Source organism: Trachypithecus francoisi, unplaced genomic scaffold (assembly GCF_009764315.1).
Source record: "Trachypithecus francoisi isolate TF-2019V2 unplaced genomic scaffold, Tfra_2.0 Lachesis_group4, whole genome shotgun sequence".
In the NCBI taxonomy this organism is placed as follows: domain Eukaryota; kingdom Metazoa; phylum Chordata; class Mammalia; order Primates; family Cercopithecidae; genus Trachypithecus; species Trachypithecus francoisi.
Genome location: NW_022681469.1, coordinates 112685679 through 112699293, shown reverse-complemented (window position 1 = coordinate 112699293; position 13615 = coordinate 112685679). Strand labels below are relative to the sequence as shown.

General features: G+C 44.6%; 1 protein-coding gene across 5 annotated transcripts in view; it reads left to right on the top strand.

Moving 5' to 3' along the window:
• The window catches only part of USP42 (ubiquitin specific peptidase 42), a 72844-nt gene that overhangs the window by 15518 nt on the left and 43711 nt on the right, over positions 1-13615 (top strand). For all 5 annotated transcript variants that reach the window (XM_033194888.1, XM_033194885.1, XM_033194889.1 and 2 more), the window contains exons 2-3: positions 4979-5228; positions 10038-10238. In XM_033194888.1, the coding sequence (XP_033050779.1) occupies positions 4988-5228; positions 10038-10238 (442 nt within the window). In that variant the 5' untranslated portion in view covers positions 4979-4987. The remainder of the gene's footprint in view (positions 1-4978; positions 5229-10037; positions 10239-13615) is intronic.

The window sequence follows — 13615 nt, the reverse complement described above, 5'->3', positions numbered from 1 at the left end:
CTTATATTTCTTATAACTCTATTTGGGCTTTCTTCTTCGTTTTTTTTTTTTTTGAGATGGAGTTTTGCTCTTGTTGCCCAGGCTGGAGTGCAGTTGCACGATCTCTGCTTACCGCAACCTCTGCCTCCTGGGTTCAGGCGATTCTCCCACCTCAGCCTCCTGAGTAGCTGGGATTACAGGCAGCGCCACCACCCCTGGCTAATTTTGTATTTTTAGTAGAGACGGGGTTTCTCCACTTTGGTCAGGCTGGTCTTGAATTCCCGACCTCAGGTAATCTGCCCGCCTTGGCCTCCCAAAGTGCTGGGATTACAGGCCTGAGCCACCATGCCTGGCCTCTTCTTTCTTTTCTTCCTGCATTTTTTTCTTCTGTCTCCACACTGTTTCATAATTTCTTTTAACTGTTAGATGAGGAAAAATGTAAACTGTATTTGGAGGATAAGGCTCAGGCTTTCTTCCTGATTGAGGGTCAGCTACCTTTTATTGATTTAAAATTTCAATTCAGTTTTTTTCTTAGTTCGTTGAAATTGACAAACATCTATTCTATTTCTACTTGAGTTCAGAAACTTTAAGTTTTTTTTTTTTTTTTGGTGATAATCTTACCCTAGTAATAATCTTACCCTAATTAAAAATTGCACCAGCCTGGCCAACATAGTGAAACCCAGCTCCACTAAAAATACAAAAATTAGCTGGGTGTGGTGGCACGCACCTGTAGTCCCAGCTACTTGGGAGGCTGAGGCAGGAGAATTACTTGAACCCAGGAGGTGGAAAAGGTTGCAGTGAGCCATGACGGCACCATTGCATACCAGGCTGGGTGACAGAGGTAGACTTTGTCTCAAAACAAAACAAAACAAACAAATTACAAACAACAAAATTGATGCTTTTAAAAAACAAATTTGGCCAGGCTCTGTGGCTCATGCCTGTAATTCTAGCATTTTGGGAGGCAGAGGCAGGAAGATCATTTGAGGCTAGGAGTTCAAGACCAGCCTGGGGCAACATAGTGAGACCCTGTCTCTACAAAAAAGAAAAACCCCAGAAAGTTATTGTGAGCAGCCAGTGTGGAAAGTACATGGGTATTTTATTATCCATACTTCATAGCATGGGTAATACTTTTTTGTACTTTCACAATACCTTTTTTTTTTTTTTTTTCTTAAAGACAGAGTCTCGCTCTGTCACCAGGCTGGAGTGCAGTGACGCGATCTCAGCTCACTGCAGCCTCCGCCTCCCAGGTTCAAGTGATTCTCCTGCTTCAGCCTCCCAAGTAGCTGGGACTACAGACACGCGCCATCATGCCCAGCTAATTTTTGTATTTTTAGTAGATACAGGGTTTCAGCATGTTGGTCAGGATGGTCTCAATCTCCTGACCTCGTGATCCACCTGCCTTGTCCTCCCAAAGTGCCGGTATTACAGGTGTGAGGCACTGTGCCCAGCCTCAATATTTTTTAAAAACAAATTTTAGGCCGGGCGCAGTGGCTCAAGCCTGTAATCCCAGCACTTTGGGAGGCCGAGACGGGCGGATCACGAGGTCAGGAGATCGAGACCATCCTGGCTAACACAGTGAAACCCCGTCTCTACTAAAAAAAAAAAAAAAATACAAAAAACTAGCCGGGCGTGGTGGTGGGCGCCTGTAGTCCCAGCTACTCGGGAGGCTGAGGCAGGAGAATGGCGTAAACGCGGGAGGCGGAGCTTGCAGTGAGCTGAGATCCGGCCACTGCACTCCAGCCTGGGCGACAGAGCGAGACTCCGTCTCAAAAAAAAAAAAAAATTTTAAAGGCCAAATCTTTTTTTTTTTTTTGAGATGGAGTCTCGCTCTGTCTCCTGGGCTGGAGTGCAGTGGCCGGATCTCAGCTTACTGCAAGCTCCGCCTCCTGGGTTTACGCCATTCTCCTGCCTCAGCCTCCGGAGTAGCTGCGACTACAGGCGCCCGCCACCTCGCCCTGCTAGTGTTTTTTTGTATTTTTTGGCAGAGACGGGGTTTCACCGTGTTAGCCAGAATGGTCTCGATCTCCTAACCTCGTGATCCGCCCGTCTCGGCCTCCCAAAGTGCTGGGATTACAGGCTTAAGCCACCGCACCCGGCCGCCCAGCTAGTTTTTTGTATTTTTTAGTAGAGATGGGGTTTCACCATGTTAGCCACGATGGTCTCGATCTCCCGACCTCGTGATCCGCCCGTCTCGGCCTCCCAAAGTGCTGGGATTACAGGCTTGAGCCACCGCGCCCGGCCTTTAAAGGCCATTTCTACTCCAGAGTTTTTTAAGGGTCAAATGAGATACTGTATGTAAATCACTCAGCACAAGCTGGTGCTAAAAGCAAACGCTAGTAGTTTTCTGTTTCCAGACTTTGCTCATTAAGTTGTTCTTCACATGTATGGAAAGCTTTCTCTATACCAGGTCAGAGGATGTGAATAAGAACATGGTAGAGAGCAGCAAGTAAAACAGCTATGGAGTAGATGCCAGCACGCTGCCGTAGAAATCAGCACAGGGTGCTGTGGGGGCCTTGAGGAGGGGTTTCTAACCCAGTCTTGGGGGAATGATAGTGTCAAGGAAAGTGTACCAGAGGAAGTAAATTGTAAATTGAGAAGTGGAAGTGTGAACTGGCTGGAGGTGGAAGGATGGAAAAGAGTTGGAGAAAAGAACAGCATATGCAGAGCCCAGAGGGAGCAGTGACAAAAAAAAAAAAAAAAGGTTTCAGCATGGTGGGAACGTGACAGAGGGGGTGTTTGGAGAGGTTATTAGGTCAGACAGTGCTAAGTCCAGGCGTTAAAATGTTGTGCTATGGGCAGTTGGGCCACTCCTGAAAGGTGTTCTTTCTTTCCTTTTCTTTCTCTCTTTTTTTTGAGGCAGAGTCTCGCTCTGTCGCCCAGTCTGGAGTACGGTAGCGTGATCTCATCTCACTGCAATCTCTGCCCCCCAGGTTCAAGCAATTTTCCCTGCCTCAGCCTCCCAAGTAGCTGGGAATACAGGCTTGCGCCAGAACGCCTGGTTAGTTTTTATATTTTTAGTAGAGATGGGATTTCCCCATGTTGGGTGGGCTGGTCTTGAACTCCTGGACTCAAGTGATCCACCCAGCTTGGCCTCACAAAGTGCTGGGATTACAGGGGTGTGAGCCACCGCACCCGGCCTTTTTTTTTTTTTTGAGACTCAATCTTGCTTTGTCACCAAGGCTGGATGTCAGTGGTGCGTTCTTGGCTCACTGCAACTTCTGCCTCCTGGGTTCAAGTGATTTTCCTGACTCAGCCTCCCGAGTAGTTGAGATTACAGGCACATGCCACCACGCCCGGCTAATTTTTGTATTTTTGGTAGAGATGAGGTTTCACCATGTTGGCCAGACTGGTCTCAAACGCCTGACCTCAGGTGATTCACCTGCCTTGGCCTCCCAAAATGTTGGGATTACAGGTGTGCACCACCATGCCCGGCTAATTTGTTTTTCGTAGAGACAAGGTTTCACCATGTTGGCCAGGCTGGTCTCAAACTCCTGACCTCAAGCGATCTGCCCTTGGCCTCCCAAGGTGCTGGAATTATAGGCGCGAGCCACTGTGCCCGGCCTCCTGAAAAGTTTTCTACACAGGAGTGGCATGTAGATGTGGCTGCTGTTGGGCAGTTTCAGAAATATCCCTAACAGCATTCTTTTTTTTTTTTTTTTTTTTTTTTTTTTGAGGCGGAGTCTCGCTCTGTCGCCCGGACTGGAGTGCAGTGGCCGGATCTCAGCTCACTGCAAGCTCCGCCTCCCGGGTTTATGCCATTCTCCTGCCTCAGCCTCCCGAGTAGCTGGGACTACAGGCGCCCGCCACCTCGCCCGGCTAGTTTTTGTATTTTTAGTAGAGACGGGGTTTCACCGTGTTAGCCAGGATGGTCTCGATCTCCTGACCTCGTGATCCGCCCGTCTCGGCCTCCCAAAGTGCTGGGATTACAGGCTTGAGCCACCGCGCCCGGCCAACAGCATTCTTTTGACAAGGTGGCATAACCAGAAGGAAGCCTGGCTGGGAATGCTGGACCTGGCTCTCAGTCCCAGTTGCTGACTGGTTGCTGGCTGGTTGGGGTCACAGTTGCTTCATTTTATAGGCCCTGGGGATTCTGTCTGATCTCTCATAGGTTCCTTATGAAAATCAAGTTAATGTATGTCCAGCAGTTGATGCAATGCCTAACACATAGAAAATGCTCAATTAGTGTTAGCCCTAATATTTTAAAATAGGACTCAGAGAGAAAATTATAATCAAGTCCTTTCGTAACAGATATTTGTGTTTGAGTTTGATGTCAGTAATGGCTTATGGGTTTTATTTAAAAAGTCATACATTCCATATAAACGAGCCTCTTAGGGAAAATGGTTTGTTTTAAAGGTGAGATCTCTATAATTGTAATTTTTTAAAATGTTATGTATTTCACTTGATGCCATTTGCACTTTAAGCACAAAGTTAAGTCTAGATTTTCTGTGTGTAGTTGATGCTTTTCTCTGAGATATTATACTCAAATTGAAGATTTAGTCAAATGTATTCTTTTTTAATTTTTTTTTTTTTTTTGTATTCTTTAGTAGAGACGGGGTTTCACCGTATTAGCCAGGATGGTCTCGATCTCGTGACCTCGTGATCTGCCCGTTTGTATTCTGTGTATAATTTTTCTAGTTTTAAGCAGTAGAGAAGGAAAATATAGGTACTTAGTAAATAAATAGAATTGAAAATGGAAATACCTAATTATAAACTGAAATGCCAGACTTTTAGGGGACATGAAATGAGAAATTCTTCTAATCAAATACTTCACTGAAGATTTTAAAATAAAGATTGTTGACATTCAGATTATCATGATGCTAATTGTCCCGAGGAGTTTTATTACAAACACGTTAGAAAGTGCTACTGTTTTTGTATTTGGGTGATGTGTTTGAAAATAACTTTAAAATGACTGGGAACGATTTTCCAAGATGTAGTGGTAGGGTAAGGAGATTGCTTTTCTCACCTGATGAAGCAAATATATACTTTTCTTCTTTTGCAGAGTTGAACAATGACCATAGTTGACAAAGCTTCTGAATCTTCAGACCCATCAGCCTATCAGAATCAGCCTGGCAGCTCTGAGGCAGTCTCACCTGGAGACATGGATGCAGGTTCTGCCAGCTGGGGTGCTGTGTCTTCATTAAATGATGTGTCAAATCACACACTTTCTTTAGGACCAGTACCTGGTGCTGTAGTTTATTCAAGTTCATCTGTACCTGATAAATCAAAACCATCACCACAAAAAGATCAAGGTACTGTTTTTCAAAAGAGAGAATTATCGCCAGAAACTCCTGTGTAAATGCTGTTGGTGGCTTGGTGGTTTCAGAGAGGGGCTTATTTTGCAAGGTATGAGGCCACCTGAGTAGCCAGCAGAGTTGCATTACTCAATGGGCTTTGTTTTCCTGTTACTTGTTCGTGTTTGACTGACAACAAGGTAGATTGTTTTTGTTACTAGAATATTATTAGTTTCTTTTATTACAATTTTTTTAAGGATAAACTTTATTTTGGTGAGAATTGAGATGGACAAGCATTACATTAACTTGTTAACCAGTAGTTACTCTAGTTCCCTAAGTAGATGACTTTTACAAATTTTGAAGATGTTTTGTAAAATGGTTGTCTTTTGACAAATGAACTTTACCCAGTTTTTGGTTTTTGTTTTTCTCTTGGAAGTTAAAAATCATTCGTAGTAATAAAGCTCTTTGAAAGAGAACAGATAGGCCAGGCACGGTGGCTCACGCCTGTAATCCCAGCACTTTGGGAGGCCGAGGCAGGCGGATCACCTGAGGTCAGGAGTTTGAGACCAGTCTGGCCAATATGGTGAGACCCCGTCTCCACTAAAAATACAAAAATTAGCCAGGCATGGTGGTGTGTGCCTGTAATCCCGGCTACTTGGGAGGCTGAGGCAGGAGAATCGCCTAAACCTGGGAGGCAGTGGTTGTGGTGAGCCTGAGATCGCACCATTGCACTTCAGCCTGGGCAACAGAGCAAGACTCTGTCTCAAAAAGAAAAAATAAAAAATAAAAAAAAGAGAGTATGTAACACAAATGTTACATTTGTTATGATGATACAAATGTGGTTACATTTGTTAAAACTCATCCAGATAAATGAGACGTTAACATTTTAAGTTGGTACTTCAAGACCTTTGGATTTGAGGACATGAAGATTTGAAATACAGTAGAATTTCCTAGTTAGATTGTTGTTTGGCTTAGAGCATGTAGCCCAGGACAGCTTTGAATGCAGTCCAACACAGATGTGTAAACTTTCTTAAAACAGTGAGTTTTTTTGCGTTTTTTTTTTTTTTGAGACGGAGTCTCGCTCTGTTGCCCAGGCTGGAGTGCAGTGGCCGGATCTCAGCTCACTGCAAGCTCCGCCACCCGGGTTTATGCCATTCTCCTGCCTCAGCCTCCTGAGTAGCTGGGACTACAGGCGCCCGCGACCGCGCCTGGCTAGTTTTTTGTATTTTTTAGTAGAGACGAGGTTTCACCATGTTAGCCAGGATGGTCTCGATCTCCCGACCTCGTGATCCGCCCGTCTCGGCCTCCAAAGTGCCAGGATTACAGGCTTGAGCCACCGCGCCCGGCCTTTTTTTTTTTTTTTTGAGATGGAGTGTCGCTCTGTCGCCTGGGCTGGAGTGCAGTGGCCGGATCTCAGCTCACTGCAAGCTCCGCCTCCAAGGTTTACACCATTCTCTGGCCTCAGCCTCCCGAGTAGCTGGGACTACAGGCGCCCGCCACCACGCCCTGTGGTGGCTACAGGCTAGTTTTTTGTATTTTTTAGTAGAGACGGAGTTTCACCATGTTAGCCAGGATGGTCTTGATCTCCTGACCTCGTGATCCGCCCGTCTCGGCCTCCCAAAGTGCTGGGATTACAGGCTTGAGCCACCGCGTCCGGCCGCTTTTTTTTTTTTAAAGCTCATCAGCTATTGTTATTGTATTTTATGTGTGGCCCAAGAAAATTCTTCTTCCAATGTGGCCCAGGGAAGCCAAAAGATTGGACACCCAGTGGCTTCGAGTAGTTTGATCGCCATGTTGTTTTGAGTCCTTTTAGCAAATTTCTTTCTTTTTTTTTTTTTTTTGAGACAGAGTCTGGCTCTGTCACCCATTCTGGAATGCAGTGATGCAGTGGTGCAGTCTCGGCTCACTGCAATCTGCCTGCCGGGGTCAAGCAGTTCTCCTGCCTTAGCCTCCTGAGTAGCTGGGACTACAGGTGTGCGCCACCATGCCAGGCTAATTTTTTGTGTTTTTTTTTTTTTGAGACAGAGTCTTGCTTGCTGTGTCGCCCAGGCTGGAGTGCAGTGGCGCGATCTCGGCTCACTGCAAGCTCCTCCTCCCGGGTTCCCGCCATTCTCCCGCCTCAGCCTCCGAGTAGCTGGGACTACAGGCGCCCGCCACCGCGCCCGGCTAGTTTTTTGTATTTTTTTTTTTTTTTTTGAGACGGAGTCTCACTCTGTCACCCAGGCTGGAGTGCAGTGGCCAGATCTCAGCTCACTGGAAGCTCTGCCTCCTGGGTTCACGCCATTCTCCTGCCTCAGCCTCCCGAGTAGCTGGGACTACAGGCGTCCGCCACCTCGCCCGGCTAGTTTTTTGTATTTTTTAGTAGAGACGGGGTTTCACTGTGTTAGCCAGGATGGTCTCGATCTCCTGATCTCGTGATCCGCCCGTCTCGGCCTCCCAAGTGCTGGGATTACAGGCTTGAGCCACCGCGCCCGGCCAGTTTTTTGTATTTTTTAGTAGAGACGGGGTTTCACCGTGTTAGCCAGGAGGGTCTCGATCTCCTGACCTCATGATCCACCCACCTCGGCCTCCCAAAGTGCTGGGATTACAGGCTTGAGCCACTGTGCCCAGCCATTTTTTGTGTTTTTAATAGAGATGGGGTTTCACCATGCTGGCCAGGCTGGTTTCAAACTTATGATCCACCTGCCACGGCCTCCCAAAGTGCTGGGATTACAGGTGTGAGCCACTGCGCCCAGACAGCAGTAAGTTTCATATTGTGATGTGGGCGTGGGTGTTGCAGTTTGGCTTGCTGAAAGTGTTTCGGGTAGGGGGAAGTTTATATTGTGAAACACAACCTAATCGAATATTGCACATAGAGGTGGAAAGTCCTTCGGCTTCTCTCCAGCAGCACTTTCCCACAGGACCTCTTTCTCCACGGCCTTCAACCTCCTGTCATGTTGCTTGGACTCCTCTCTCTTCTTAGGACTTAACTCACATCTCCCCCCTCTGCCCTTTTTTGGGGCTCCCATCTCATTCTCCACAGAATCCTTTTTCTTGTCCTAATTTTGCTCTCCTTTTCCCCACCAAGCTGCAGCCTGCCTATGCCTGCCTAAATAACCACTAATATCTCTCTTCAAATGGAGAATGATTCTACATGGCATCTCAGCCTTTTTTTTTTTTTTTTTTTTTTTTTTGAGACGGAGTCTCGCTCTGTCACCCAGGCTGGAGTGCGGTGGCACCATCTCGGCTCACTGCAACCTCTGCCTCCTGGGTTCACATCATTCTCCTGCCTCAGCCTCCCAAGTAGCTGGGACTACAGGCACCCGCCACCACGCCTGGCTTATTTTTTGTATTTTTAGTAGAGACGGGGTTTCACCGTGTTAGCCAGGATGGTCTCCGTCTCCTGACCTCGTGATCCACCTGCCTTGGCCTCTCAAAGTGCTGGGATTACAGACGTGAGCCACCGCGCCCGGCCCAGTCTCAGCCTTTTGTTAGAACACTGGGGGCCTGCCAAAGCCTTTGAAAAATTAGTCTTACCATTGATGATTTTCAGCTTTCCTAAATAGGTGTTTCTTGAGCTTCAGCTGAGTTCCATTGTCATACTTAGTTATTAGTAATCTGTTGATAATCTTCAAAATGGATAAAACCTTTTTAGGTCACAGGTAGTCTACTCACAAGTGTGTAGAGCGGTGCCTGACAGCCTAAGTTCAAAGCCCGCTTCCTTAGTGGTAAAATAGGGATGACATAGGTACCAACCATTAGAATTGCAACCATTTGGCTTAGTAAGGGCTCCCTACACGAGATGACAAGGAGGACAGTGATGGTGGCACTGAATTTGCATCCATGGCAGATGTTACAAGCAATCAAATTTATCTCATTCTATTGATTGTGTTATTTTTTAAATGTTCAAAATGGATATAAAAGAGTAATTATAATGAACTTTCATGTAGCCATCAACCAACTTTGACATTTATCAACTTATGGCCAGTTATACTAGCACCTACTTATCTCCCCACGACATGATCTTAAATCCAATACTTCATCTTTCACTTGTATTTTAGTGTATACATCTAAAGAGTTTTTTCTAAAAGTCAAAAATGTCTTCGTATGAAAATGCCATTCAGTATTCATATTTCTCTGGTTGTTTTATGTATATATAAATATATACATACATAAAATATTCACAAAATACATGTGTATATATGTATTTTTTGTTGTTGTTGTTGTTGTTGAGATGGAGTCTCACTCTGTTGCCTGGGCTGGAGTGCAGTGGCCGGATCTCAGCTCACTGCAAGCTCCGCCTCCCAGGTTCACGCCATTCTCCTGCCTCAGCCTCCTGAGTAGCTGGGACTACAGGCGCCCGCCACCTTGCCCGGCTAGTTTTTTGTATTTTTTTTAGTAGAGACGGGGTTTCACCGTGTTAGCCAGGATGGTCTCGATCTCCTGACCTCGTGATCCGCCCGTCTCGGCCTCCCAAAGTGCTGGGATTACAGGCTTGAGCCACTGCGCCCGGCCAATATATATGTATTTTTTAAGCATTTGTTCAGAGCAACATCCAAATGAAGTCTACGCTTTGCATTTGGCAGATATATCTCTCAAGTTTCTTTTAATCTGTAACCCTCTCCCCTTTCTGTCGTTGCAGTTTGTTTATTGAAAAAACCAGATTATTGAAAATTTCTCATGTTCTGGCTTCTGTCATTTAAAATGTCCCTCTTCCCCCTGTATTTCAGGCAGGCTGGTCATGAGATTATGGATCTTGAACAGATTGAGGTTTGACCAAGTGTTACTATTTATTTAGCTTCAGTATGCAAAGCTTGGTTTCTGACTCTTTTTTGTTTATTTTTCTAGCCCTAGGTGATGGCATCGCTCCTCCACAGAAAGTTCTTTTCCCATCTGAGAAGATTTGTCTTAAGTGGCAGCAAAATCATAGAGTTGGAGCTGGGCTCCAGAATTTGGGCAATACCTGTTTTGCCAATGCAGCACTGCAGTGTTTAACTTACACACCACCTCTCGCCAATTACATGCTCTCACATGAACACTCCAAAACATGTAAGTATTCTGTGTTGTGTTTGTAGTGTTGTGGTATGCTAACCTACTTTCATTTTTTCCTCTGAAATGAAAGTAAAGAGTGCTATGATTACTAAGAAGTTGGTTTATTCTTTTAGAAACCAAGGAGGAGAACTCATTATTGGTATTCAGATTGCTTAAAAAACATTTTGCACCTAATTGGACCTGTGAAGGTATTTAAAAAGGAACATTTTATCAGCTCTTGGCATTTCTGAACTCCTTGTTGGTTTTCTACACTTACTGAAAAAAAGTGACAGAAATATCTGACATTAGCTGGCCTCACACCTGTAATCTCAGCACTTTGAGAGACCGAGGAGAGAGGATCACTCGAGCCCAAGAGTTGGAGACAAACCTGGACAACGTAGTGAGACCCCCTCTCTACTAAAAAAAAAATTTTTTTTTAAATTAGTCTAGTGTGGCAGCACACACCTGTGGTCCCAGCTACTCAGGAGGCTGAGGCAGGAAGGTCACCTGAGTCTGGAAGGTTGAGACTGCAGTGAGCTGTGATTGTACTGCTGTACTTCAGCCTGGGCAACAGAAAGAGACCCTGTCTCAACAACAGCAACAACAAAAGTCGGATGCCAGCAGCTTGGGACAAGCAGAGTTAAGAAATCCTGCCTCTCCTGGCATTTATACCATGTTGGAAGGCTCGATTCATTTACAGGCTTGTAAGCCTTAGAGAAGAGGGAGTCTCTCGTCACTGCCCCCAACCTCCTGGAATTCAGACTAGACTTTCCCTTTAGCATTTGAGAACCTCATCTTCAACCTACATGGCAGGAAATCAGTTAAAACTTATTAAAATGTCTTTAATTAGATGGAAGCCAACTCAGTGGTTGACTATCAACCTTCAGGATTTGGAACATCCGTTTTTGAGGTTTTTGGCCTTCTCCATATGTTGTAAATATCCTTCATTCTTTATAAATGCAGTCTCCGTGTTCTTTGATCTAAATTAATGACTCAGATTCATGTATGTATGTTCTGGTGCTATTCGTTAGTTACTAGGATCAAAGAAAAAAAAATCCTTGGTTTCTTTTTGAATGGTTCTTTACTTAATGGAGAATATAAATTGGTTCTTTTAAAACTGATTTTTTTTTTCCTCCAAAGAGCCGAGTAATGCTTGTAAAGAATTTGGAAAGTACAGAAAAATTTAAAGAAACCAAAGAAAAATCACCTAGAATCTCACCACCTACCTGGAGGTGTTTGTTATGCCAAGGGGTTTTAAATTACAGAATGAACGTTCTGTTTGCCCTCATTTTCTCTCTTTCTAAGTCCATAATTCATTCCCCACAGACAGCTTTCCTATCACTTTTGCGCTTAATGAAAGTAGGGTGTGGATGAAAACCCAGCACTAGCACCTGGACAGCAAGAGAGAGGACCAAGACAAAATTCAGAAGCTCCCGGTGTCCAGAATTAGGTGCCTATCTTTTATGCTACTGGTAGTTTTTGCGCTTGCTTCCTCCCTCCCTTTCTCCCTCCCTCCCTCTGTTTCTCTCTCTCTTTTCCCAGCTTTACTGAGGTGTGATTGATATATATCAAATTACACATATTTAAAATACATAATTTGATGAATTTTGACATCTGTATACACCCATGGAACTAGCATCAAGATCAAGATAATGAACATGTTCATAACCCTCAAAAGTTCCCTGATGCCCCTTTGAAATCACCCTTTCCATCCTTTCCCCACCCTCATCCACTCCTGCTAGGCAACTACTGATCTGCTTTCCGTCACTAGAGATGAATTAGTTTATATTTTCTAGAATGTTGCTTATGTGGAATTGTACAGTATATGTTCTTATATTATCTTGCTTCCTTCACTCAGCATAATTCCTTCAACATTATTCCATTTGTGCCATGTGGCATCACTTCATCGTATTGTTGAGCAGGATTCCATTTTATGACTAGATCACAATTTGTTTCTCCATTCATCTATTGATGGGCATCTGGGTCATTTTTCACTTTGTGCCATTACAAATTAAACTGCTATGAACGTTTGCAAACAAGCCTTTGTTAGGACATATTTTCATTTCTCTTAGGTAAATATCTAGGTGTAAAATGGCTTGGTCCTGGGGTGGGTGTGTACTTTAACATTTTAAGAGACTTCCAAACTTTCCAAAAGGGATTGCAGTGTTTTATAGTCCCACCCCTAGTGAATGACGCTTCCATTTGCTCCGCATCCTTCCCAATACTTGGGGTGGTCAGTGTTCTTCAGTTTTAGCCATCTCCATAGGTGTGTAGTGTGGTAGTATTTTGTTGGGGTTTTAATTTGTACTTTCATAATGAATAATGCTGAACCTCTTTTTTGTTTTGTTTTTGTTTTTGAACATCTTTTCATGTGGTTATTTGCCATCTGTATATTTCCTTTGCTAAAAATGCCTGTTGAAATCTTTTGCCCATTTGAAAACTGGTGGTTTTCTTATTGTTGAGCTTAGAGAGTTCTTTATATATTCTCGATATAAGTCTTTTATTATATAGGCTAGGATTTGTCTTTTGATTCTTTTCCGCGTCTTTTAAAGAGTGCATTTTTTGTTTTGGGAAATTTCATTTCATTTTTTTTTTTTTTTTTTTTTGAGACAGAGTCTCGCTCTGTTGCCCAGGGTGGAGTGCACTGGCCGGATCTCAGCTCACTGCAAGCTCCGCCTCCCGGGTTCACGCCATTCTCCTGCCTCAGCCTCCTGAGTAGCTGGGACTACAGGCGCCCACCACCTCGCCCGGCTAGTTTTTTGTATTTTTTTAGTAGAGACGGGGTTTCACCGTGTTCGCCAGGATGGTCTCGATCTCCTGACCTCGTGTTCCGCCCGTCTCGGCCTCCCAAAGTGCTGGGATTACAGGCTTGAGCCACTGCGCCCGGCCCTTTTTTTTTTTTATTCATTGTGCTATAGGTGTTTTAAGAAATCTTGGTTGAGTGCGTGGTTCATGCCTGTAATCCCAGCACTTGGGGAGGCTGAGGCAGGTAGATCATTTGAGCCCAGGATTTCAAGACTAGCCTGGGCAACATAGGGAGAACTCATCTCTATATAAAAAAATAAAAAATCAGGCCAGGTGTGATGGTTCATGCCTGTAAACCACTGTTTTGGGAGGCTGAGACTGGTGGCTCACTTGAGTTCAGTAGTTTGAGACCAGTTTGGGCAACATGGTGAAACCCTGTCTCTATAAAAAATACAAAAATCAGCTGGGCTTAGCAGTGCACACCTGTAGTCCCAGCTACTTGGGAGACTGAGGTGGGCAGATCACATGAGCCCAGGAGGTTGAGGCTGCAGTGAGCCGTGATTGTGCCACTTTATTCCAGTCTGGGTGACAGTAAGACCATGTCTCATGGAAAAAAAAAAGTCTTTGCCTACCTACAGGTCACAAATATT